At 49.4% G+C, this 26,993-nt stretch overlaps 2 protein-coding genes and 1 non-coding gene across 6 annotated transcripts in view; 2 read left to right on the forward strand and 1 right to left on the reverse strand.

Moving 5' to 3' along the window:
• The first annotated feature begins 381 nt into the window (after positions 1-381).
• RPL32 (ribosomal protein L32) lies at positions 382-6,060 on the forward strand. Of its 2 annotated transcripts, none has more exons than XM_077857763.1 (4): positions 382-526; positions 1,903-2,003; positions 2,771-2,952; positions 5,883-6,060. In XM_077857763.1, exons 2-4 carry the CDS (start codon positions 1,908-1,910, stop codon positions 6,010-6,012), a joined length of 408 nt encoding a protein of 135 aa, XP_077713889.1. In that variant the 5' UTR covers positions 382-526; positions 1,903-1,907; the 3' UTR covers positions 6,013-6,060. The 2 variants fall into 2 exon arrangements, with proteins under 2 accessions (XP_077713889.1, XP_077713890.1); XM_077857764.1 differs by lacking the exon at positions 382-526 and adding an exon at positions 1,244-1,373.
• LOC144291323 (small nucleolar RNA SNORA7) lies at positions 1,696-1,835 on the forward strand. The gene has a single exon (XR_013358623.1). It is a non-coding gene; the product is annotated as a small nucleolar RNA SNORA7 (small nucleolar RNA).
• Positions 6,061-6,489: 429 nt separating the features above from the next.
• Positions 6,490-26,993, reverse strand: part of CAND2 (cullin associated and neddylation dissociated 2 (putative)) — a 34,131-nt gene continuing 13,627 nt past the window's right edge. For all 3 annotated transcript variants that reach the window (XM_077857754.1, XM_077857752.1, XM_077857753.1), the window contains exons 6-15: positions 26,732-26,837; positions 26,422-26,564; positions 23,690-23,982; positions 22,434-22,575; positions 20,597-22,099; positions 17,866-17,961; positions 14,425-14,594; positions 12,933-13,097; positions 11,048-11,155; positions 6,490-8,532 (exon numbers count right to left, since the gene is read on the reverse strand). In XM_077857754.1, coding sequence (XP_077713880.1) covers positions 8,305-8,532; positions 11,048-11,155; positions 12,933-13,097; positions 14,425-14,594; positions 17,866-17,961; positions 20,597-22,099; positions 22,434-22,575; positions 23,690-23,982; positions 26,422-26,564; positions 26,732-26,837 — 2,954 coding nt within the window. In that variant the 3' untranslated portion in view covers positions 6,490-8,304. The remainder of the gene's footprint in view (positions 8,533-11,047; positions 11,156-12,932; positions 13,098-14,424; positions 14,595-17,865; positions 17,962-20,596; positions 22,100-22,433; positions 22,576-23,689; positions 23,983-26,421; positions 26,565-26,731; positions 26,838-26,993) is intronic.

The following is a 26,993-nucleotide window of genomic DNA, read 5'->3' on the forward strand; positions in this document are numbered from 1 at the left end:
CAGAACTGTGGGAAGGACAGTAAAATCCATGGAATGACAGCTCTTGGGGGTCTCATTGCTATTTCACTTTATACACTCACGCGAAGGAATTAGGAAGTCTCTGTTTCGTTCCCTCCTGGCCACTAGGAGGCGCACTCAGTAGCAGGAGAAACGCGGGCGGAAATAATCCAAAAACTGGATCATTCTCGGGAGGAATGGCTTCAGTTTCTGGCGGAAGTGTACGCCCTCCACCAGGTCTTAGAGGCTCAGAAAAAATTCCAAATTTTCTACGTAGTCCCAACAGCAGGTCTGACAAACTTTCAGTACTACTCCCAAATATTAATCTCTAGGAAAACAAAGTTATCTCTGGACTTTTTTCCGTATTATTTCCCTGAAGTGTCCTTCTTTTCTTTGAGGGACCAAGACCCGGAAGCGCTCTTTTTTTCCCCTGCCAGGACCCAGAGGTTAAGTCCCATCAGGCCTCGCGCGCCACCTTCCCCTCTCTTCCTCGGCGCCGCCTGCGGAGGTGGCAGCCATCGATCGCTGGGTGAGTTTTAATCTCTAGCCATCCGCGGGTGTGCGGTGTTCGTCGGGTCCTGTCGCTTCCTGGTCAGGCGGCCTGCCCTTCCGAGCTGCAGTCCTGGTGGCCTTTGTCCCTGTCGGTGGGCTGGGGTGCGTTCAGGAGCAGAGCGCAGCGGCCCAGCCGTTGGCGGAGGTTGGCCTCCCAGGGCCCCTTGCCGTGCCCCGGAGCCGCCTGACGTCTCTGAGGGTCGCGGGCAGCTTGTCAGAGCCCTGGGAGTGAGGGCCGTTGTTCGTGTCTGGCCTAGGGGGTCTTGTGGGGGCCGTGGAGCGACCCGAGGGCTGCGGCGTGTGACCGGGACACTCGAGTCCCCTTGGCCCGGGATGGGTGCCGCGCCGCGTGCATTTTCTATTTCCGCCGACCGACGCTCCCGTGCAGTTCTGTGGTCTCGGGGCTGCCGCTGCGGCCAGACCGCCACACGGACAACCGGCACGCGAGCTGAGAGCCGCTTGGTTCGCGTTGACAGGAAAGCCAGTAGCGAGCGGGTCGGGTCTCTGGGAATATAAAGCCGCGTGGTCGTCCTCGAGGAGGTAATGCTGCGGGCCCGGGTGCGCTCGTTTACCGGCCACGGAGGCGGTGACGGGAACGCGGTGCGCTGCCGCTTTGAGGAAGGTTTTTATTTATTTTTTTAAAGATTTTACTTATTAATGAGAGAGAGAGAGAGGCAGAGACACAGGCAGAGGGAGAAGCAGGCTCCATGCAGGGAGCGCGGGTCTCCGGGATCACGCCCTGGGCCGAAGGCGGCGCTAAACCGCTGAGCCACCCGGGCTGCCCATTGAGGAAGGTTTTTAATCGATCCTCGGATGATCTCCAGGTAAGACGGAGAGTTCGGGGGGCCTAGGAACATCTTACAAGGGCATCGTGGTTTTGTAGGTCCCCTGAGGGGGAAACCCAGGTTCCTCTGCACACCTCGGGCGCCCCGTGTGCCGTATAGCGTTCCCATTTTGCGGGGAGGGAACAAAGACTCCAGTGCGTGTCGGTTGCCCAAGCTCTGCGTAACTGATCGGAACTGGACCGTGCGCGGCTCGTGGAAGTGGGATTTGCTGCCCTGTGGCAGCCGAGAGCGTGTGAGGGACAGTCCGTCTCAGATCAGCTGTTAGCAGGCATCCTTGACTTCAGCGGGGGCGGTGACCCCTGACCTCCCAGGATCGCGTCTGGAGAGTGGTTGGTATTCTGCCAGCTTCGGAGGCGGGAGGGACAGCAAGCCTGGCAGAGGTACCCATTCCATTCCCAGTTGGCTCAGTAGCTGGTGATTGGAAGACACTCTGCAACAGCGTTCAAGCCTTGAGCAGGGAAACCTCCTTCCGGGACTGCTTGACACCGTCTCTGCCTCTCTCTTGAAGGCATCATGGCTGCCCTCAGACCTCTGGTGAAGCCCAAGATCGTTAAAAAGAGGACCAAGAAGTTCATCCGGCACCAGTCAGACCGATATGTCAAAATTAAGGTGCATACATATGGTACCGGGATGGAAGTGTTCGTTGGGGGGTGGGGTGGGAGGGTTGTTCCTAAATGGGCTGTCGGATTTCTGGCATCACCTGGTCAGATCACCTTTGGCAGGTGGACCAGTCTGGTTGGTGGTAGAGCTCTCTAGAAGCCAGCTCTCCAAGTATGTCTTACTGGCACTCGGTCACTTGATTAAATGATTAGGGGCACTTGGCTATTTTCAGGCATCTATCTAGAGGCTTGAATCATTTTAGGTGGCCTTAGGAGGCTGTTAGAAGTAGATCCTTATTTTATGATGAGAAAAGTTAACATCTTAAGTGCAGTGATGAAACCTATGCCATTCAGTTTTGTTTTGTTTTAAGATTTTCTTTATTCGTGAGAGACAGGGGGAGGAGAAATAGGCTCCATGCAGGGAGGGCAATGCAGGACTCCATCCCGGGACTCCTCAGGGACTCCTGAGCCAAAGGCAGCCACTCAACCACTGAGCCACCCAGGCGTCCCTGCCACTCAGTCTTAACAGTACACAATCCCTTCATGTTCTGTCAGTTTGTAGTCTATTCCTCTGTTTATTAGGAGTGTGGATGTGAGTCTTATTCCTGGTAGTCAAAGGCAGAAGCCCTATTATTTTCCACCAAGAAAAATCGAAAGATGTAGTGAAATACTTAAGGACAGCTACTATTTGGTATATTTACTTTTCATTGAGTCCCCTTTTCCTTTCAAAAGGAAGAGTTGTTAGCAAAGAAACTAACCCTCCCATGTTTATTTCAGCGCAACTGGCGGAAACCCAGAGGCATTGACAATAGGGTACGCAGAAGATTCAAGGGCCAAATCTTGATGCCCAACATTGGTTATGGGAGCAACAAGAAAACAAAGCACATGCTGCCCAGTGGCTTCCGGAAGTTCCTAGTCCACAACGTCAAGGAGCTTGAAGTGCTGCTGATGTGCAACAAGTGAGTTGGGTCCCACCTCTGCGTTTAGGAATCAGTCTGCATCTGAGCATTTTTAGTAGGGACTCTAGACTTCATAGAATACATTTGGAAGAGGTGTGTTTTTCTCTCAGGAGCTTAAAGAATGGTTGTTGGGGCTTTGAAATGTTTCCTTTGCTGGAGCAGGGTAAGGGAACTTGTCCTGAAAAGTGTAGACACCCAAGACCTGCAAAGAGAAGGACTTTGCCTAACAATAAAAACACTGTGGTATTTACTGTCAGTTTTTTGCAGAATGTTGCTTTATGTAGAAGTGGGGGGGGGGGGGTATCAGACCTAAGGAGCACCTTTATGCTGTGTCTTCCTTCAGAAAGCTATAGGAATATAGACGAGTTGCCTGATCAGAGCTCTGTGATCTGAGGTGGAGGGAAGGAAGAAGACTTGGCAGAGGGTGACTTGCACAAAGTTGTAGAGATGCAAGAGTGTATGGAGGGTTCACATCATTACTTCCAAGTATTTTGAGAAGACAATTTATGAGCTCTGTGTGAGAGAAACTTGTAGTCTGCTTGGGTCAAAACTATGTCAATGGGATGAGAAAACATTTAACACAGAAAGTGATTTAGTTGCTTTGAGTCTGGGTTAGAGGGAATGGTGTTTTTTGGTTAAGCAGAGGACAATTTGCTTTGCTTCTATTAAACAGAAACTGAAGACTTGTGTTTTCCTAATTAGGACTTGGAAAGGGTGACTAATTGTAGCATCTGTGTGTGTGCTTACAAAGATCTTTTATCTATAGCAGTTGTAGACACAAGTAATAGAAATAAACGAAGCCATTATTCTCTCTTTGGTTGAGTTCTCTAGGTTGGGAATTTAACTGGATGTTAAAATGCTGGGGAATTTCCTTAGGAAATCCTTGGATGAGCATAGGAATTAGGGGTGGCTACCTGTTAGGTGGATCAGAATTGTGACAGAAAGATGCAGTCCCCGTTGGGTAGCAGAAATGCTGCTGTGCAGATGTTGCTGGTTGCCAAAAAGATACTAGCTTGGCAGTTTGTGTCAGGAGCCATAGAAATATTTGGAATCTGTGACCTTTAATCCACAAGTTCATTTCTGGATATTTATCCCTAAATGAAAAGCAGGGAAACTTTGTGAAACTGATAATTGCAGCAGTAACTGAATTGTTGAAATATAATTTGTGAATGGTGAGATTGCGAGCACTGGGTGAATGTTACATGTACATTTAAAATGATTGTTATGTGTGGAAAATGCCCAGGTAGAAACTAAAGTATTTAAGATGATATGTATAGTGACTGGAGTGTTAAATACACGTGTGGACAAGGACCTGAGGAGTTTTTGAGAAAAAAGATTTCAATGTTAGAAAACAGATTATATCAGACTATTTCAAAGTATAGCTACTTTGAGCTTGAGTGGACTCTTATGGAAGACAAAAAAGTTCTTTGAGTTGCTTGTCTCACTGTTAGGCTATTTTGCTAGAGTTGTTTTTGTTTTTGTTTTGTTTTGAGACTTTATTTATTCATGAGAGACACAGAGGGAGAAGCAGGCTCCATGCAGGGAGCCTCATGTGGGACATGATCCCGGGTCTCCAGGATCAGGCCCTGGACTGAAGGCGGTGCTAAACCACTGAGCCACCCAGGCTGCCCATTTTGCTAGAGTTCTTAAAAAGAACTATGTACGTCCATGGCCTTAGTCATTCCTTACAGCTTGCTTTCTCTCTTTGCTGAAATTCCGCCAGGGGTAGAGTGCCCTTTTTTATTTTAAGATTTTATTTTGGGGGCTACTGGCTGGCTTAGTAGAGCAAGTGACTTGATCTCAGAGTTGTGAGTTCAAGCCCCACGTTGGACATGGAGCTTACTTAAAAAGTAAATAAATACAAATTTTGTTTTTAATTTTTTTTTTTAATTTTTATTTATTTATGATAGTCACAGAGAGAGAGAGAGGCAGAGACATAGGCAGAGGGAGAAGCAGGCTCCATGCACCGGGAGCCCGAAGTGGGATTCGATCCCGGGTCTCCAGAATCGCGCCCTGGGCCAAAGGCAGGCGCCAAACCGCTGCGCCACCCAGGGATCCCTTGTTTTTAATTTTTACATAATCTCTGTGCCCAGCATGGAGCTTGAGCTTGGGACCCTGAGCTAGGAGTCGCATGCTCTACTGAGTGAGCCAGCCAGGTGCCCCTAGATCATCATCTTAATCTTTGATGGTGTCAAAAATTACTTCTTCCCTGAAATGTGCTCATTAGGCCAATTTGTTACCAAACCACACCAAACTGCCTGGTGCAGCTATGAGGAATGAGGTTAGAACAGTATATGGCACCCAGATATTCAGGAAATAAGTATACCTACTTGCTGGATGACTTCAGTCAATCTTCTCAATTGAATTTTGTCTGCAGCAGACCAGTAAAATGTTAATGTCTGGGGCAGGAAACCTTTGGTTTAATCAGACTGTTGGATTCCGCTCTTGGCTACTTAGAGAGTTTAAAAACTTCATGGGCAAGTCCAAGCTCCCTGAGACTGTGTTGGGCCGGTTGACTGAAAGGATTGGGAGAGAACCTTTGAACTTGAAATCTGGGACTGAGCCATCCTAGCCGTGTCCCATTTCTAAATACCTAACTTGGGAATTCACTTCCACCTGTAAGGGTCATGGTTTGTAAGATGGAGGCAATACCTGGATTACAAGGCTGCTGTTAGGATTAAATGAGAGGGGACCATGAGAGTGCTTCTGTCACTGCCAGGGAAAACTTTAATAAGAGCCTTACTGCTGGTACCATGGAATAGGAATTTGGGATTTGGGACTGTGTGGGTCTTGTATTAGCTTTGCCAGCGCCATTGTTTCTCTGCTGTGGCTCTAGAGGTGATGTGACCAAAAACCACTGCCCTCCCAGGGAAACTCCGTGTATGCTCACATCTGGCTTGCTCCTTACTCACTAACTGCTTCTCTTCCAGATCTTACTGTGCAGAGATTGCTCACAATGTATCCTCCAAGAACCGCAAAGCCATCGTGGAAAGAGCAGCCCAGCTGGCCATCAGAGTCACCAATCCCAATGCCAGGCTGCGTAGCGAAGAAAATGAATAAACAGCTTATGTGCGCGTCATATTTGTGTTAATAAAACCATAAAACTACCATCTGGCATTTCCCTCTTTGAATTTACTTTTTAGTTTCTTAACTGACACCTCCTGGAAATTATTCTTTTCCCAATTAATGCTCTGAGGAATATTCCAGTTGGAGGGGATTTATAAAGGATACTTGATTCTTCATAGGGCACAGGCATCTGGCTCCCAGAGCAACCTTGTCAGCACCTAAAGAGTTTTCTGAAGGTGTAGGGTCCTTAACATGACCGTTGGGCCTCTATCAGTATTCAGGATTTAACAAACTGCCTTTTCAACTATAGCCCTAAACCTGAGGCCACGATAGCTAGAATTTAACTGTGAATTACAGGCATCTCTAGAGACACCGAGGTTTGGTTTCAGACTACTGATAAAGCAAGTCAAACATTTAAACATACAAAAGTTAACGTTTACACACTGTGCAGTAGCATGTCTACACAATGCATCCCTTTAAAAATAAGTTTATTGCAAAAAAATGCTAAACATCTTTCTGTGAGTTGTAATCTTGGCTGGTGAAAAGTCTTGCCTCTATGTTGATGGCTGCTGACTGATCAGGGTGGTGGTTGCTGAAGGCTGGGATGGCTGTGATGATTTCTTAAAATTAAGACCATAAAGTTTACTGCATTGACTGAGTCAAGAATGATTACTCTGTGGCATGCAATACTGTTAGACAATACTACCCAGAGAACTTTCAAAATTGGGAGTCCATCCCCTCAGACCCTGCCCCTGCTTTATTAAGTTGATGTAATATTCTTCAGTTAAACAATCTTTACCAGCATTTTCACCAGTAGATTCCATCTCAAACTTTTGTTCATAAGAACTCCATTTAAAGTTTCCTCATGAGATTGCAGCAGTTCACTTACATCTTCAGGCACTAATAGTAACATCGGAGATCACAGATCACCATAACAAGTATAATGAAAAAGTAAAATATTCAGAATTAACAAAACAACAGGAAGTAAGCAAATGGTGTTGGTAGACTTGGCTCCACACAGTTGCCACAAACCTTCCATTTGTAAAAAAAAAAAAAAAAAAAGGCACTATTTGAAAAGCACAAAGCGAGGCGTGTCTGTATAAGGTTATAATACTCTTTCCAAGAACTGGTAGTGAATGGCACTATGGTCAGGGGATATGGCATGTGGTACTCTAGAACAAGACCATTGCTTATAGGGTATTTGTTTTTCCCTATCAACCTGGGTGACAAATACTACCCTGGTTATAATTTTCTTGGCATGCTAGCCATGAGTGGATTTAAGTCCCCTAAATTGGGTAGGTAAATTACAGGTTGCCTGCCTCCAGTTCAAAACCTAGTCAGAAACCTTTAAATTCCATGATTCCTTTAACTTGAGAAGTATACGGACAGTGGTCTACTGAGTAGAGGAAGTGTGCAGAAAAAAAGTAACACTGCATGATCTCTCCTTTATTAACCTGGGATAGCACAGAAAACTCTTTAGCCTATCATTTAATATTTGTGTCTTCAATTATAAAAACCAGAAATAATATGTTCAAAACCTTCCTCAGAAAGACAAACCAACTGGTTACACCTAGCAGGTGACATGAAAGGCGCTCTACTTTCTGCTTATTTCCCAGTTGGCTACATAAGAGCTTTGAAATTAAAAACCACCCACATTGGATCTAATTCCTTATCCTGACCACCCCCTACAAAAGGCCAAATTTCTGATTCATTACTCCCAATTAGAGGTTAAAGCATTTTGAATTCTAAAATGTGAACAGCTCAGAGAAGCTTAAGTTCTAAAATGCCCAGCCAAAGCACTAATGTTTGGCCTATTGGCGAGTGAAGTGAAAGTGGAAGAACTGAGGGACAAATATGGGACAAGTGGGAAGGAAGGCCAGCCAGCTGCCTCCTAAACTTTTGCAGCTGTGAGCACAAGAGGATTTCTAAACACGACTTAGTCCTTTGTGAGGCAGGGACCCCCTCAGTATAGACAGCCCAGTGTGAGATCACATCCATGTTTGTGCGGAAGGGCTTGGAAGATGTCCATGCCCTGTTTCTTTGAACAACCGTCCTGAGTTAAAGGGCCCAACTGTTGGCAGCCTTGCAGCTCCTGCTGGGGGCCTCGAGCTGGGGTCCCTGGAGAAGGCACTGTAAGCCCTGACCAGGAGCAGGAGGGCCCCCAGCGAGATGAGGAAAGAGCAAAAGCCTCAGGGGGGCTGGAGGAGCGGTGAGGCCTCAGGAGTGGGTCGGCCCTCATTCTCTTGAGGAAGGGCCCCCCTCCACCCCGGGGTGGCCGGGGGAGGACTAGCTGAGATCCATCGAGTCTGTGCTGGGGGCCGAAGCAGAATCCTTCTGGATGCTTTCAAAGAGAGCAGCAAGTTCGGGGTTGGATCGGATTTGAGAAGAGAAGTCAGCCATGATGGGGCTTTTCCCTACTTCTGGGATGGTCAGCAGGGCAGCCACTGCCCTCATCGCGGAGCGTTTCAGCTCGTCTTGCTTCTCAAATTCCTGCTTCACGGAACCGGCTTTGACCTAAGGTGGGAAACGAGCCATGCTTTATTGAGCCCGGCCTTGTGCCCCAGCCACCTCACTGGTCCCCCGATTCCTCTCAGCCACCTGTAATCCTTCCCAGCTTAAATCACAGCAGGCTCCCCTGCTTCCAGCCTCCAAACTGACGCATCTTTTGCGCTTTCACCCTTTTGTACTTTCACCCCTTGGATTTCCCCAGAGGGGGATTCTTTGTCATTTGAACCAACTTCAAGGTCACAGGGGGCCTCTGACCAGCCAATCTAAACTGCTCACCGTTCTTTTCATTAATAAATAACTGGATGGTGACAGATGCTGGAAAATGTTAATTATCTCCTTCCCCTGACAGGAGGATTCAGCCTATCTTTGCTTAAAACAGGTTCTTGGTACCATATGACTGAACTCAATGAATGGGTCACCATGACAGTCACCCAGCTGGCCTCATCCTCACCCCTGACTCCGATGCCCACCGTGCTAGCTCTTCTGCACAGGCAACTGCATGGAAACACTCCCCAAACTGCCTTGCTTTCCTTGTTTCTTCATCCCCCACCCTTTGCTACTTACTCAGAGAATCTCAGAATTCCCCCACTGCTTATGGAATAATATCCAAATTCCTCTCAAGGCCCCTGGCTGAGCCCAGACACAGACTCCTCCCCTTGAAGGGTCCAGTGTAGAGGTTAAGAGCTTGCCATCCGAATTAGACAGTATTGGGTTCAAATAGCTCTGCCCTGTAAGAGCTGTGACTTCAGGTAGTCACTGTGAGCTGCACTTCCCTTTCTAGGATAAGAGCCTCCGTCCCATAGAGTTGCTCTGAGGGTTAAATCACTTAACACAGGTCCAGGCGCCCTGCTCCGAAACCCTCGGGGCCAGGTGTGCTTTTGGAATTGGGCATTTTGGGGAGTTTCAGAAAGGTGACTTGTGCAGACAACATACTACAATATCCTGTAATCAAATACATTAATATTTCCCCTACTAAATGAAAAATGAAAGAATATTATGAATGTTGCAATGAGAGAGAAATAAAAGTCATATATAGCCTCAGGTCAGTTCAAGTCACGTTTTGTGGCCAAACAAGTTATTATACAAAGCTTTGGTTTGGGGCTCCTGGGTGGTGGCTCAGTCAGTTAAGTGTCTGCCTTTGGCTCAGGTCATGATCCTGGAGTTCTGGGATCGAGCCCCACATTGGGCTCCCTGCTTAGCGGGGAGTCTGCTTCCCCCTCTTCCTCTGCTATGTGTGCGCCCCCCCCCCCTCTCTCTGGGGGAGGGGGGAGCTTTTGATTTCCAGAGCTTTGTAGGTTTCAGTGGATGAGGGATTGTGAGCACAGATGCAGCAAGTTCTCATCACAGAACTGGACAAACAGCATCCTCTGTGCAGCCAGACTGAGTGGCCTTTGTGTGGGCCTCAGATCAAATCTCCTCTTGCCATCTCAACTGAGTGAAGGGCTGTCCTGATGCTGCAACACCAATCTGCAGCCCTTCCCTGTGAACTGTGATTTTTCTCCATGCTGAATGGCTCAAAAGAAGCCTAGAAATGATCTGGCCACTGAAACTGTCAAGACTGCAATGGCCCCGCACAACCACTGTTTCCTTTGACTTCATACCAGGCATATGTTACAAACTGAAACTTCCAAGATAAGTTTCTATCTATTAAGAAATTCCCAATCTTGGGACATCAGTGGTTGAGCATCTGCCTTCGGCTCAGGTCATGATCCTGGGGTCGAGTCCCACATTGGGCTCCCCACAGGGAGCCTGCTTCTCCCTCTGCCTTTATCTCTGCCTCCCTCTCTGTGTCTCTCATGAATAAATAAATGAAATCTTAAAAAAAAAAAAAAAAAAAAGAAAAAGAAATTTCCAATCTTACCTGTTTTATCCACAGAAGATTTCATTTTATTGGAAAAGGTTTTGTTACTTGAAAATCACTGTTCTATGGGTATCTGTCCTCTTTAATGTCCAATCTGGAATACTCTGCCCTCTTTTTGGTTAATTTCTACCCTTTCAAAACCCAAGTTAGTTCTTTCAGTCAATAGGTAATTACTGGATACATACTGGGTGTGCCAGGCTCTGTTCCCAACACCAGCCCCCTAGGCCTTCCACTCCAGATCCCTCCCCTGGATCATTGAGGCACTCCAGCCTAGTAGCAACCCTGCCCTATATTAATCAACCAATCAAAGGGTTTTAGCTTTCCAAGAGTCTGATTCAGCTTCCCAGTTAGGATGTGGGAATAGGGAACCCACCACATTCAATGCTGTATTCCTGCTACCATGCAACAAGGCCTGGCAGCCAGGAAATGTTTAATGAATGCAAGAAAGAGCTGAGTTTGAATCCCAGTTCTGCAATTTACTAGCTGGGTAGCCTAGGTCAATAACTTTACCTCTCTGTTCCCCTGTGTATACAGTGGTGACAATAAGAAATACTTTACAGGATTATGACAACGAAGCACTTCATACGCCACCTACAAATGGTAACTGTAAACAATCTACAGGTGTGCCCAGGGCTCGGTGGGGTGGGGGTGGGGAGGTACCTTGGCGGTGCAGGTGGCTCTGAGTGGCTCAATAAGCCGGTCCACCCTCTGCAGAACAGGTGCAGGACACAGGGTAGCCAGTCGGGCGAGCATGATGAAGGTCAGCATCTGCCCAGGAGGAAGGAGGCAGAGTTCACAGTCAAATGGCCCAGGACCAAAAGGAACAGAGCCCAAGGAAGATCAGAGGCTCTGGTAGCAATGCCTGGAGCTCAGGTCCAAACGCTAGCACTAATGCCCACCAGGGCCCTGCTAGACTCTCTCCTGCTCTGGGCCTCAGTTTCCTTATCCATAAACTGAATGACAAGAGCTGCCAGGCCAATTACCCTTGGCTGACCTGAGGAGGATCAGATCAGAAGAGGCACCAGGGAAGGTGCGATTCTCCAGCTCAGATGCTCACAGGGCCAGGCAGGTATGTCCATGAGTGAAGAGGGCCAGAGGGTAACTGGGCAGGAGTAAGGAGTCCACGCTCCATACAGCAGCTGTCAGCGCCAGCCAACTGTGGCTGTGGGAACGTGGCCCAGGGCTGACGGCCTGTGTGCTAAAGTGACTCTGATTTTCATGTAAGATCTCTCAACTTTTAAATGTAGGCACACAGGTTAAAAAACAAAACAAAAAAAAACACACAAGCTTCTGTGTGAGCCAGCTAAACACATCTATCTACAGGCCTGACTGCAGCCTACAGAATAATGGAGGCCTCTCGTGAAAATGTTAAGTTCCTACAAACAATACACAGCATAAAGAAGGGTTGTCTGGATTCTGCATGCCCTACCCACCTTCACCCGCTGTCCACAACCCACGGTAAAGGAGGGGGGCTGGGGCCAGAGTAGAAGAGAGCACAGCATCACACAGCACACGCCAGGACCCAGGGTTCCTCCACCCACCGACTGGTGCCCTTAAACTAGGCAGTTCTCTGGTCTCTCCCCTGAAAAGTGGGCATCATAAACCCACTGTCCAAGAACAAGATGCAGACTCAACGAGATAACTCTGGGGATGGGGTGCCTGGGTGGCTCAGTGGTCAGTGTCTGCCTTTGGCTCAGGTCGTGATCCCAGGGTCCTGAGATAGGGTCCCACATCAGGCTCCCTGCATGGAGCCTGCTTCTCCCTCTGCCTGTATCTCTGCCTCTCTCTGTGTGTCTCTCATGAATAAATGATAAAATCTTAAAAAAAAAAAAAAAAAAGATAACTCTGGGGTCTCAAAAAATGTCATACCCACTCTCTTCAACACCAAGAGGAGCCCAGACATTGGGGTCAAAATGTTACACTGATGCCCAGGCCCTGTCCTGTCCTGTGCTCCAGAAGGGCAGGCAAGAGGGCCATGTGGCCAGAATGTGTGAGAACAGAAAAGCATGGGAAAAATGCCTGTAAAAACAACTGGCTTTTATCAATGGACAGTGGGTCCTGGCTGTCTCTCACATTAGTGCCACAGGACCTGGCTCACTCTTCTTCGTGCGGCTAGCAATCCATGACCAGAGGTACCCTGTTTACTGAGTCACTTCTGATGGGTGGAGATTCAGGAAGATGCCAGCTGTCCGCAACTCCCACAGAGCTGCGAAGAACAATCTTGAACATAAAAATTCAGAGTGGGTTTAGGAGTGAGTTCAGAGGTTCTATTCATGGAGCTGGAACTGCCAGATCAAAAGTGTGTCTGAGAATTCTAAAAGTTTCTAGTTACTGCTAAACCATCCTCCCAAGAGCTCACCCAGTGTAAACTCCCACTAAAGGTGTTTGAGAGGTTGGCTCTCTTTCTTATTGAAAAAGAACAAAGCAGTTATTTTCATGGGGGTGCCTGGGGTGGAGAGTAGAGGACAAACAAGCAGCGGGCCCCAGTGATGGCCCGTCCCCTTGGTATGGAGTAGGCATAGGTCCGGCAGGGGGCTCATCCTACCCGGATATCATAGTGGTCCTTCAGGCCATCCTCCACATGGTTCAGGAACTCGCAGATGTCCAGCTGGCCCAGGCAACTCTCAAGCAGCGAGTACATGCACTCAAAGGCTGCCTTCCGCACATCCAGCCCATCGTCCACTGTGTGCTTAAAGGGCCCCATCTCCACCTGCAGGATGGAAGGATGACAAGTGTTATGGATGTGACTCTAGAGTGTAAGAATACTCCCCTTGGTCCCTGCTGCACACACCACCTTTCCTGTTCAGTACTGTGTTCTGTCCCTGAATCAAGCCTCTAGCTCTCAAATCTCTTGCCTTTATTCAGCCTTGCAACACCCTCTGATGATAATGGTAGCAGGGACCATACTGTTGTAGCAGCATACAACTCTTGGTTTTGGCTCAGGTCAGGATCTCAGGGTCATGAGATCAAGCTCTGTGTTAGGCTCCATACTGAGCACAGAGTCTGCTTCAGATTCTTTTTCCCTCTCCCTCTGCTCCTCCACCCACTTGCTCGCCTCCCCCTTTCCCCCTCTCACTCTCAAATAAAATCTTTTTTAAAAATAGTAACAATAATTATTATGGTCTACTGAGCAGTGATAATGTGCCAGCCACTGTGCTGAGTGCTTGACAAATGACATTTTACTCAAGCATCACAACAGCCCTAGGAAGACGGTGTTACTATTAAATCCCCTTTAACATGTGAGGAAATTAAGGCTGAGAGGTTAATTAACTTGCCCAAGAATATACAGCTAGTAAGTGGCTGAACTAGAATTAAAAACCCAGGTCTCTGAAGCTTTTAACAACCAGGCTCAGTCTTAATGGTAAACTCCTCACCTCTCAAAGCCCAGCTTAAATGCTCCCTCTTTTGGGAAACTTTCCTAACCTCTCTAAACAGTCACTTCCTTCTCAGCAATGCCAGGTGTTTCAGATCTTTTTATTATATCACAGGATGACAGCTGTTAAGTCACCTTTAATCTCTGCCCCTTAAATCCTTACTATACCCAGTGCGCTCTAAATCAGTTAGATAATCAGCAGACTGGGTGTCTCTATCCTTGAGGAGGCCTTGAGCTCCCTGGTGGCAGAAACCATGTCTGGTCCAGCTCTGATCCTGGCACTCTGACACAGGGCTGGCACTCAGTGAACATCTGCTGAATGCTGAGTGATAATAAGACCACCAACATTCCCTGAGTGCTGACTGTGCGCCAGGAGCAGTTCTGCACACCTGCAGGACATAACTCATTGAATCTTCTCAACAACCCCATGATGCAGACACAAACTATTTTCTTCATTTTGCCCAATTAAGAAAAACTGAGGCTCAGAGCAGATTAAGTGGTCCTAGGCCAATGTGCCCAGGTCACACAACCAGCAAGCGGAGGAACAGGACTTGACCCAGGTCTCATGACCCGCATGCTTATCTGCTCGGAGTTTACCAGAATCCTTGCCACAGCCCCACCAATCAGACCCAGGGCTTCCAACTCTGTCCTTCACCAGCCTCACCTCTCGGATGAGGTCCCTGCGGATCTTCGTCTCCTGGTAGAGGAGGGGCAGGATGTCATCTAGCAGGTCCCGGACCAGTGAAGGCTTGTTATGCACAGCCGAGTTGAAGAAAGCCAGAGTGGCCCGGCGCACATTCAGGTCTGGGTCCTGTAGGCTTTCCATAAACTCTCCTGGTGGAAAGGTGAGGGGAGGGCTGGAGGGATGGCTCAGCCAAGACACAAACCACCTCCACCCCCAACCTCGTTTATCTGGGTAATGTGAGCCGGGCAGACCTGGCTGAATGGGGCAAACATGTTCAGAGCATCTACTTTTTTTTACCAGGCACAACGGGCCCTCAAAGCCCAGATAAAAATGTGAACTAGAATCTGGTCTGGGTTCAAATCCAGATCCCACCACTTCCTATGGGACCTTGGATAGCCTGAATGTCTTCACCTATAAAATGGGAGTAATTGCAGTACCCACAGCATAGGACCGTGTTTAAGATTTAAAATGCAGTAAGGTAAAAAAAAATAAAAATAAAAAAATAAAAAATAAAATGCAGTAAGGTGGGCAGGACAGGTGGCTCAGTGGTTTAGCACCGCCTTCAGCCCAGGGTGTGATCCTGGAGACCTGGGATTGAGTCCCACATCGGGCTCCCTACATGGAGCCTGCTTCTCCCTCTGCCTGTGTCTGTTCCTCTCCCTCTCCCTCTCTCTCTCTCTCTGTGTCTCTCATGAATAAATAAAATATTAAAAAAAAATAAAATGCTGTGAGACATATATATCTCTATCTCTATATAGCTAGATACATCTCTATCTATAGATATATGTCTATATACATCTCTATAAAGATATCTACATAAAGATATAGATCTCTATTTCTATATATATGTAGAGAGAAGAGAAAGAGAGAGAACAATAAATAAAATATATAGAGGGCCTGGCACAGAGCAAGGATTCTGTAAATGTTAACTTGATATTATTATAGATAAAACTCCTAAAGATCAGAGAAGTTAAAAAAAAACTTCCACATTTACACAGCACTTCTAAGTATACCTTTTTGTATAGTTTAGATTTTTTAATAACTGTGTTAATGTTCTATATGCTCTGTAAATGAAATCAAGAATGAGGGGAATCCCTAAAAAAACACAAGAACAAAACCCCTAACTGTATTTCAAGTGATCAACATAACTACCAGGTTATGAAAAACAACTCATCCAAGTAACTTCCAAAGAATTTTGACTAGATGTCCTCAGGCTAAAGAGAAAAGCCCTATAAAGAAATACTGTGTGAGTGCTCGCTTCGGCAGCACATATACTAAAATTGGAAAGAAATACTGTGTGTGTCTGTCTAGTACATACACTCATACATACGTATACTCCCTAGTTCTGCCTGCTGAGAGGGCCTCAGAGCAACAGCACCCCAGGAGCAATGAGAACACCTACTGTCTAGATCTTGGATTCTAAGTACCATTCTCCTCTAAATGGTACTCCCCTGAGTACCATTCTCTAGGGAATCCAAGCTCCTTAGAGAAATGGCAGATTCCTGAGCTAGGGCAGGAAAGGTTCAAGGTGAGTCTAGAGCATCTTACTGTGCTAAAAAAGTAAGGATATGTTCAAAGGATGATGGAAACATGTCAACAGAACGTAGGAAACACAGGAACCAGCCTGAAGGGCCTCCGCTGGCCACATCTGAGACAAGCTTGAGAATCAAAATAAATGGAGACAGTAATAAATTATAATTCTTTGAATGAAACAGGAATTCTTGAGTCTATAATGATATGAATAAATCAGTGAATAAATAAATAAATGAGAGAGAAAGAAAAGTTCCTCCAGAGAGCAGAAGGCAAACTAACAAATATGAAAGGAATGCTGGAGTTGAAAGTCACCATTTGGCAATTGTCAGAAATCACTGGGGCAAGAAAGAAATCACAATGGATGCTAAATGTGGGCAGAAATTCGGTGAAGAGAATATTTCAACAGATTCAAAAATATTCATTCCAAAGGAAAAATTTGAAAGACCTTGTTTGAGAGAGACATGGGGGAGGGGCAGAGAGAAAGGGAGAGTCCCAAGCAGACTCCACCCTGAGCGCAGAGCCCAATGTGGGGCTCAATCCCATGACCCCGAAATCACTGCCAGAGCTGAAACCAAGAATCAGTCACTAAACCAATTGTGCCACCCAGGTGCCCCAGGAAAAAGTAATTTTAGAGTGGAAAAACCTGGAACTCTCTATCTTAATCAGGTGATCAGAGTTACCATCAAGCACCTCCCGATAGGACAGGCAACCTCTGCCCCTTGCACTGTGCTCTGCTGGTTCCTGGATTCCTCCATTCTCTCTGAGAACACAGCCATGGGAGAGCTGGCAAGACCTGAGTTCCAGCCTATCTTAGCCTGTTTCCTCCTCTGTAAGATGTGGCCAGTCCTACACACCATGCAGCGTGCCTTGAGAATGAACCATGGTGAGGTGTATTAAAGGACCTAGCTTTGTACGTGATACACAGTGAGAGCTCAAAAACTGGTTCAAACATACAACAAGAAGAACCAAACACCCAGGCATAGGTCCCTGGGGCTGCCAGCCATGGCAACTCAGGCAAGGTGAAGGAAATCAGGACTGGCAGCAGTGCGTGCCCACTGGGTCAGGGGATGGAATGAAGTTGCTACTGATATTGCTGTGGCTTCTGGACATGTTCTTCAATCCAGAGTGTGGCCACCTCTGCTGACACCTGGTCTCACACAACAGTGCCCAGGCAAATGGGGATCAGCACCTCCATTTTATAGCTGGGGATAAGATGGTCTGTCCATGCTCACACAGCCCGAGGAGCAGAGCCAGGCTGCCAACCCAAGACCCTCCACACTCCATTAAGCTGCCTGGAGGAGGAGGACCAGACGCCAGTGTGGTCCAGTGACAGGCCTACATCCTCAGAGCCTTGAATGTCTGCCTTTTCTAGGAAGAGCCTGGTCCTGCAGAGCCCCCCAAAAGAAGGCTCACCAGTGAAGGCTACTTGGGCTCCTCCAGACAGAAGGCTCCTCAGACAAGAGATGAGCTGGGAAACCACTCTCCCCAACCCCAGTCTGCCCAGCGTGGTGCCCGCTGAGGTCAATGCATGTGAGAGGCTGGTGGTCCTCCACTTCTAAGAGCCTGCATGTCCAGGGAGGACCTTCCCCTCAGTAACCAATAGGGTCTCTGGAATAACCTTAGATCTTTCAGATAAGGGTTTCTTATCCCCCATTCTACAGAGGAGAAAACTGAGGCTCAGAGATGAGAAGTAGCAGGCTAGGCTCACCTAGCTATTCAATGCCAGCACAGGGATTTGCACCTGTGCCCTGCTGCCTGTCATGGGAGTGATGTAGCCTCTCGGGTGTCCAACTCCCCTTGGCTACTGTGTAAGGGAAATCAGCCCAGACTCCAAGGCTGGGAGCGGACACTGAATGGGGCTGGGGGCAAAGGGAAGTGAGTGCTCACCGATGAAGCTCTTCAGGAGGGGGTCGATGGGATGGGGCTGGTCAGAGATGAGGAACTTGACCGCTGTGATAACCGTGCTCCGTGTGTGTGGCTGACCTGCAGGACAAGAGGCATCAGCATGGTGAGTGGCAGAGCTGATCTCGGACACCCGCGGGTAGGAAGGCACCAAGGCTCTCTGCCTCCCCAGGAAACAGAACTGCACCCCTCCCCATTCAAAGTATCCATGTTTGGCGAAATCAATGCTCCCATTTCCCTTGGCAGCCTAAAATTTATCCCCAAATTCTCCCTGCTGTGGCTGACAGGAAAACTGTCGATTCTCAGGTCACCACACTGCAGGATGCAAGCAGAGAACCAAGAACCCAAGGCAGTGATCAATCCACAGCCCAGAGAAAGACCTCTGCTCAGGCCTTAGGGTGGCATTTTATTTTTCAGATGTGTTATCTCAATTAATCTTCATGATGGTCCTATTAATTCATTAATTAAATGGTAATAGAAATCAAAATTTTATATTTGATTATTATTAAGGACCTTCCCCTCTGCAACTGATAGGGTCTCTGAAATAACCCTAGATCCTTTAGATAAAGGTTTCTCACCTTCTTGGTCTCTGTCTAGTAGAGAAATTATCCATTTTTAAATATTAATTATATCAATTATAGATATATAGATTAAATAATAAACATTAATATGAACAATTTAATATAATCAAATTATTAATAAGAATATTATTAAGCTCTATTTTACAGATGAGGAAAGAGACCCAGAAAGGTCAAGTTTGTATCTAAGGTCATACAGCAAATCCAGAATTCAATGGCTGATTCTGAGCCCTGGCTGAGCCCTTGTCCTAAGGCCTGCATTCTCGAAGCAGGGGACAGGTGGTTGCTCCAGCTGGCCAAGGGCCAAGGGGAATCCAAGAGAATTCAGAACACCCCCGAAGCTTGGTAATGGAGAATTCACTTAATTTTAGTTTTCTGCTTGCTGAGTAGAAAAGGTGAAGAAAAGAAAGGGAATACATCTCCCACCATGGTGGAAGAAACAAACCAGAGTTGCTTGCTCCTCTCTTCCCCCAGCACACAACAGTGACGGGTGAAGGTTATTCCCATCATGTAGACTTTACATTCAAGACTTGGGAAGAAGTTAACATTTGGGTGCCAGGGTGTGAATAAGGGAAAAAGTTAGTGACTTCAGATTTGCAGCTTTTTCCTCTTTCTCTCTCTATCCTGGCTGGTTCAGGTGGCTGATGAAGACATGGACAATAGAACAGGATTAAGTGACTCTAAAATGAGAAATATGATGGGGCACCTGGCTGGCACAGTCAGTTAAGTGTCCAACTCCCAGTTTCGGCTCAGGTCATGATCTCAGGGTCATGGGATTGAGGCCCCTGTCAGGCTCCACAACCAGGGCAGAGAGAATCCTTAAGACTTTCTCCCTTCCCCTCTGCCCCTTCCCCCTAATCTCTCTAAAAGATAAATCTTTTATAAAAATTAAATAAGAAAGATGAGGCTGAGGAAAAATACAGACAGGAAGTGAGAGGAAGACTAGAGTGAGGGCAAGGAGGCCAACTAGGAAGTTCCACAAACTTGCTAGAAGCAGGCCATGAATTGGGCTCCAAGGCAGCTAAAAAAGAAATGTGACCAGTTAGCTGGCTCAAGTGTACATGAGGCAGAAACAAATCAGAGCTTGGAAATGGCAGGGGGCCTCCTCCTCCCAAGACTCTGGCCTCCCAAGGTTCCTCATGAAGAGCCCTGTGAATGTCACAGGCCATGTCCTCGATATGTTCTTCTTGTCCACACAGTGGTGCGGGCCACAGAGCCGCTGTTGTTGTTTTTTTTAAGAGTATTTATTTATTCATGAGAGACACAGAGAGAGAGAGGCAGAGACACAGGCAGAGGGAGAAGCAGGCTCCCTGCAGGGAGCCTGATACGGAACTTGAACCCAGGACCCCAGGATCACTCCCTGAGCCAAAGGCAGACCCTCAACCATTGAGCCACCCAGGTGCACCAGAGCTGCTTCTTTTAAACTTGGCATCTAGTAACGGCTTAACTATAATCACTAACATAGCAATGATAGCAGTTACTCAGTATTAATTACATACCATGTACTCTACCAAGCACTTTGCCCACATTCTATCAATGACTACACCCACCGACCCTATATGGGGACCAGCTGACCAGCTCAAGACCTGGAGGCCTTTCTTTCTCAGAGGCTTTCACTTGCCCAGGAGCCCCACAGTCCTACTCATCTGCTTTCTTCCTCCCTGAGCTTCGGAATACCCTGACATGCCCTTACCTGGCCACACAAAACCTGCCCCTGGTTTTTGCTGAACCTTCCCCAAACCCGAGGAGTATAGCACCCAGTCTAGTCTACACTGACATTTGCTCCTGGCTCAAACTAGCCCAAGGGAGCTGCACTCTTCAGGCAGAGAACTGCTTTTATTAACTTTTGCCCAGAGCATGAGGCTGCTGTCCATAGCAAAGAGTACAAAAGTAGCATCACAAAAAGCTTATTTTTTGAGGGGACATTTTAAAGAGTCTGTCTCCTCCATTCCAGAGTCTCCCAGGAGGAGCCTGCAAGTCTCAGGAAACACTGTTTTTAATGGCTCCTCCGCCTTTACCTCACCCACACCGTGCGTCTCAGACCCAGTTGCTTGAATTAGCTCACTCTGAGTGGGCTGCTCAAATGCAAACTGCCTACTTCCGATGTGGACTGCCTTTGCCCACACCTGTGCCCCTACCTGCAGCAAGCTGTTTCCGGAATCGGGGCAGAAGGAATGGAGGGTTCACGAGGACCAGCTTGCCGATGCACTCAGCCACCACCCCCCGGGTGCCCTCCTCGGCGCCCTCACAGCGCTGGAAGAGCAGGGCCCAGATGTCCTCAGCATAGGGCTTCAGGCTGTCGGGCTGGGCGGCCCCCAGAGCCTCCCTGAGTGAGTGCAGCAGCAGGTACTGCCGCCGGGGCTCGGCCTCGATCTGCCCCAGTAGGAAGGGCAGGAAGTCGGGCAGGTTCCCAGCACCCACGCGGCCCAGCGCATAGGACGCGGCTGCCCTCACATCCTCACTGGGGGACCCCAAGGCTTCCAGGAGCACTGCTTTCAGCTCCCGCTGGGGGCCTGGCCCGGCCACCTGGCCCACCTCAGCCAGGGACAGGAACGCCAGGACCTTGACCCCTGTGCTTGAGTGCGGTGACCTGGCATCGCAGACCAGCCGGTTTGCTGTGCCTGCCGCCTCCTGGGGACAGGCAGCCGCGAGGGCTGCCACACACCGAGCCAAAGAGTGGAACACCTGCTTATGTAAGCCTGGCCCGCCATCTGCAGCCTGGTCATAAACAGGTGCTGTGAGCATGCTGATGAGCTCCTCGTAGTCCACACAAGGGGGGCGGGTCCCCACCAGGGCCTGCAGGAAGCCTTCAGCTGCCGCCAGCACGCTTGCTGGCAACAGGGGCGAGCGCAGCAACCGCAGCAGCTCTGAGAGCACAGGGCCGCTGACCTTGGCCAAAGAGGCCGGCTGGGCATGGGTCACTGTGGCAAGGAAGTCCACAGCCAGCTGGGCCACATGCATGTCGCTCTCACTGACCAGGGCAGGCAGCTCGGCCAGCACAGCCTGCACGGCACACGGCGGGAGGCTAAGTCCCTGGCTCTGGGCCAGGGCGTCCAGGGCAGCCAGTGTGGCCAGCCGCAGGGCCCGCTGGTTCTTTCGAAGGAATGAGGCCAGAATGGGCAGTGCCTCAGCCACGATGGGCTGTAGGTCAAGCCGCAATGGGGACACGGCCACCAGCGTCAGTGCTTTGACAGCAGGCAGCCGGGTGATCTCATTCCGCAGGCGGTCCAGGAGGAGCAAGAGTGATGGCTCTAGGTCAACCCCCAGCCGGTCCCCCAGGTGGGCCATGAGGTGGCCCATGCAAGCAATGGCACGCTCCTTCACCTCCTGGTCCAGGTCAGTGGCACGGAGTCGTGCCAGGGTGGCTGCAGACATCTCTCCAACATATGGCTCAGGGTCCAGTGTCCGAGGCCTGTCCAGTGGCCACAAGGCCCGCACAAGCTCCTGGAGCACCAGCAGGGCCTCCGCCGCGATCTTGTAGAAAGGGTCAGCCACACAGGCCATCACAGGTGGCAGGAGAGTCGGCAGGTGTGAGTGGAAGGCCTCAGCTGGCTCTGTGCCCAGCAGACCCTGTAGGAAGGCCAGGGCGTCCATCCGGATAGTGGAAGAGCTGGAACGGTCCGCCAGAGAGAAGACAATGCCTGTGGGGTGGGTGCAAATGTTACAGGGCCACAGGCAGTCCCTACAAATGGGGGTGGAGTACCTGCAGGCATCTGAGCTGGACCCAGACCCCTAGGCTCCTAGGCTGCAGATTCTGAAAGGCCAGGGCTTGGCCAGGGCTGAGGGACGCAAGGTCAGGAAAGCCCTCTGAAACCAGGAAGTAGGGCCAGTACCCCAGCTTTGTTCTCACTGTTGGCAGTGGCAAGCCACCATAAGTTGCTGAGCTGGGGCACCCATGGGGCTAGAGCCCTGGGGTCTGGGGTCTGGGTTCTAGAAGAGCCCAGGCAGCAAGTACCTGGTTGCAGTCCATCCTACCTGCTACCAGCACAGGCATGTGCTCTCCCAGGCTGCCAGGGAGGACACCCGCCAGCTCAGTGAGGAGGCTGAAGCAGCCCTGGCGGGCCCTGACACTCCGATCCTTAAGCTGCCGCTGCAGGGCCTTGATCACAAGAGGCACCTGTGGGCAGTTTGAAGGCGATCAGTGACCACCCAGGAAACCTGGTTGACCCACCCGGTACTGGGGGGCTTTGCCTAGCCAGGCATATGCCCATGGAGCCCCCCCCGGTGTAGGAGGACCACTCCATCCCAAGCTTTCCATGACACGCTCCATAGCAGGCACCTGATTCCATACGTGGACCCTCTGCGGTAGGTACTATTCCTGGGCCCTCTTTACAGATGGGGAATAGATCAGAGATTAAGTGAGTTGCTCAAGACCACCCAAGGCAGTCTGGCTCTCACCCTTACACTCCATGAGGGGGAAGTACAGAGGCCCCTTCCCTTCTCTGGCTAGACTGTCTCCCTAGATGAGCCCATCTATTCCCCAGGGGCTGCAGATTCCAGTGAAGCCAAGACTTCCAGCCTACATCTCCAACATCAGACTCGGCTGCTAACCACCCACTGGACCTCCCAACGTGGGCATCCAAGGACCTCCAACATGAATGTCTAGAACAGAACTTCCCTCCTCTACTATGTCAAGGAACTACAGTTTCAGGCTTTAGCCAGAACCCAGAACTCACATGACACCTTCCTCTCCCTCGCCCTCCACATCCAATCTGTCAGCAAGACCCAGAAGCTACCCCTCCAGTCTGACATTCCTCTTTTCCCTACTCACAGCCCACAGCACACCTCTTCCACTTGGACAACTACAAGGGCTTCCTGCTGGCCTCCAGAAGCTATTCTTTCCCGCCCTGTTATGGTTCATTCCCCATACAGCAGCCAGAGTGAGCTCCTTCAAATGGGAATGCGATCCTGTAATTCCCTTCCTGTGTGGCTTCTAGGCTCTTAGAATAAAACTGAAACTCCTTCTCAGAAGACTAGGAATCCTATTTGTGTTGTCTATCTGCCCCTAGCCTGTGTGGTCCAGGGACTGGGACTTCATCTGCCCTGCTCCCCAAGGTACTTTAGCCCCCAGCACAGGGCCAGGCACGGTGCTCAGCACACACACTTCCGTGGGTGGACAGATGGTGGGGCAGTGGAAGGATAAGAAGGTGGACAGAGGGGAGAGTGGGCAGGTTAGAGGGTGAGTAATGAGTCAGGGAGCAAGAATGGGAGACAGGAGGAGGCATGCCTACCTGGCCACGCAGCATATGGAGGTTGCTGCCTGTTTGGGTGGGCTCCTCCATAGACTCCAGCCACCCCTTTGGAGGTCGCGTCTGCCGCAACAGCACAATGTAAGCCCCGAAGACATCAGCCTTGACATTCTCCTCACGTTCCTTGAAGCGGCGGATGAGCGCAGGCGCCAGGGTGCAGTGGAAGTCAGGCAGCAGGTCGGGCCGAGAGCCAATTAAGGCTGCTATGCACTTGGCCGCTGCCCGGCGCACCTTCCAGCTCATGTCATCATCATCACTGTATTCATCCTCACTCTCTGGGGTGGGAACAGGACACCCATGGAGCCTTGCGCACTGCAGTCTGGTCCCACCCAGGCTATATCCCAAGAAGGGGAAGTGACAAGAAATGGGGTAGGGAGGAGGGAGCCAAGCCTGTTTCAACTTTCAATGATTATTTATAGGCTATTAGGAATGTTACCTGCCATTTAATGAACACCTATGTGCTAGGGGTGATGCCAAGCACTTCAGATCCACAACCTCACTTGAGCCTCACAATCACCTTGTGAGACAAGGCTTATTTTCCTCTGTAGAGATGTGGAAATTGGGGGGAATAGCTCACCCCAAGTTACATAAGCAGGGATGTAGCTGGAGTTAAACCAGCATCCTCCCTTTGCTCCAGTCCCTTCACTGTTTTGCCTGCATCAGGGACAAAGCTAATTTCCAAGTTGTCAGTGAGGATTTCAAAGAATCCATTTGGGGCACAAAACCCACCCTTTGGTCAAAACTGACTGTGTGATGTTTCACTTACTGGGATTCCAGAAGGGAGAGGTGACAGGCCTCCGTTTGGCCTCTTCCCTCCCTCTACCCCCAGCCTCTCAAGCCCTGATTCTGGCTTCCAAGCAAGACTATTAACAAGGGAAAGCTGCACTTGTGTGGCTTTCTACTTTCTAAGCTCCCCTGAGAGGATGGAGCTCATCAAGTCTTCATCACACCCTAGATATGGGAGTGCCTTGAGCCTCATTTTATAGATGACAAGAATAATACTCAGAGAGGGCAAGACTCTCCTGAGGACACACAGGTAGAAAACAACAGAACTGAGATTCAGGCCCACGAGGCCCACCCATATATCTGGGGAGACACACAAGGGACCAAGAGGGGGATGGTCCCAACTAGGAACACCATCAGGCACAGCCGCAGAGGCTAGTGCGTTCTTTCTACCCATGTCACTCTGTAGATGACTCAGACTTCCAAAGAACTGGCATCTGGAGAAGCCATAGGGGGCCATGTAGATGGTCCAGAGCAGATGTCAGAGCAGATGTCCTCTGATGAACTGTTCTTTGTTACCTCCACCCTATGCCACCCAGGGAGGAACATCCATAGCTCCAGGCTACTGACAAGAAAATGCTCATTCTCCCTGACTAGGCATTCAAGACCCCAACACACCTCTCTGATCTCATCTCCTAACATCCCATTTTTTAAATAAAGATTTTTATTTATTTATTCAATCATGAAAGACACAGGGAGAGAGAGAGAGAGAGAGAGAGACAGGCAGAGAGAGAAGCAGGCTCCATGCAGGGAGCCTGACGTGGGACTTGATCCTGGGTCTCCAGGATCAGGCCCTGGGCCGAAGGCAGCGCTAAACCGCTGAGCCACCCGGGCTGCCCCTAACATCCCATCTTATTCTGAGTATTCCCATCAGGCTCGAAGTCCCTCTCCTCCATCAACGTCCTGCTTCTAGGGCCCAGGGTCATCAGTCTGAGTGACAGGTAGAACCATGCCCACAGAAAGGAAGGAAGCCACTGCATCCATTCTCCATCCAGGTATCTCTTTCCCTGTCAGTACCTATCATTCCACCAGCAGAGCTTCACTCTGCTGGGTTAAAGCATCATCTCTCGGAAGCCATTACTAAGCAGGCATAGAGATGGCAGCATAGAGGTGAGGGCCCCAAGTCCCAGTTTTGCCACTTTCTAGTTGTGTTATCTCAGGCAAATCTCTAAGTCTGGGTTTCCTTGTCTGAAATATGGGGATAACAAGCATCTGGTTTTCTAAGGTTATTGGAAGAAGCACGAAATGAGAATGCTCAGGAAACCAGTAGATGTTCAATAAATTACCATGATCATTACCATGATCTAGGCACAGGGTGGAGACCTTCGGGAACCCAGATTACAGACGGCAGGGCTGAAGACTGAGGAGGAGTTAAGATCAGGATGGGGGTGAAAAAAAAAAAAAGATCAGGATGGGGGTGGGGAGGCAGTACTGAGTGGCTCAGTCAGTTAAGCATCTGGCTCAGGTCATGATCCCAGGGTCCTCGGATCAGGACCCACAGCAGGTTCCCTGCTCAGCGGGGAGTCTGCTGGTCCCTCTCCCTCTGCCCTTCCCCACTGCTCATTCTCTCTCTCTCTCTCAAAAAAAAAAAAAAAAAAAAAAAAACGATCAGGATGGGGGTGCCAGATGTGGCTCTGTCTTTGGCTGGGGGTGGGGGATAAGGGAGTATCCCAGGAAAGCTGCACCCTTGGGATCTCTGGGTGGCTCAGCAGTTTAGCACCTGCCTTTGGCCCAGGGCATAATTCCGAAGTCCTGGGATCGAGTCCCGCATCGGGCTCCCTGCATGGAGCCTGCTTCTCCCTCTGCCTGTGTCTCTGCCTCTTTCTCTCTCTCTGTGTGTCTTGTGAATAAATAATAAAATAAAAATATTTTTAAAAAAAAGCTGCACCCATTTCTGCCTTCCAGCCTCAATGACGAAGTTGGCCACCCACCTTGCTCACTGAATTCATTATCTTCTGTTTCCATCTGCTCCTCCTCCCCGTCACTGTCATAATTATAGTTGGGGTCATGCTTTATGTACTGGAGGCAGAGGCTGGTCACGTTGGGCACGTGAGGACCCATCTCCTTGGGGCACCTGTAGGGCAGGATGAGGGAGGCTCTGCTGGACAGGCAAGAGAGGGGAGTGGGCCCACTGCTAAGTCCTGAGATCTTACTGCTTTGAGGCCAGTCCCCTGGGCCCCCCATTTCCCCAACAACTTCCCAAAGAAACCATGGGCCCCTGTCTCCTGGTACTGCACTTACTTCCTCAGGAAGGCCTCAAAAGCTTGGAGGCAGGACTCCCGCAGCTCATCATCATCCAGGTTGCAGAACTCCTCCACCAAGGGCACCAGGCGGTCCAGGTGGGCCCCTGTGGGGCCAGGTAAATCACTAAGGGCAGGCCAGACCCTTTCCCAGGCTCCCTCAGCCCATAGCACCCACCCTGTCCCTGCACCTGCAGCCCTGACCACTGCAAACTCAATTTGGTGGCTTCAGAATCAAGCAGATGTTAAGGTTCTAGCCTTGT

Source organism: Canis aureus, chromosome 19 (genome assembly GCF_053574225.1).
Source record: "Canis aureus isolate CA01 chromosome 19, VMU_Caureus_v.1.0, whole genome shotgun sequence".
In the NCBI taxonomy this organism is placed as follows: Eukaryota; Metazoa; Chordata; class Mammalia; order Carnivora; family Canidae; genus Canis; species Canis aureus.

Bases quoted from the DNA above. Each gene is read 5' to 3' on its own strand.
- RPL32 (XM_077857763.1), top strand. From the start codon at position 1,908: ATGGCTGCCCTCAGACCTCTGGTGAAGCCCAAGATCGTTAAAAAGAGG. The intron at 2,004-2,770 runs GTGCATACATAT...TGTTTATTTCAG, and splicing joins ACCGATATGTCAAAATTAAG to CGCAACTGGCGGAAACCCAG. The intron at 2,953-5,882 runs GTGAGTTGGGTC...CTTCTCTTCCAG, and splicing joins GTGCTGCTGATGTGCAACAA to ATCTTACTGTGCAGAGATTG.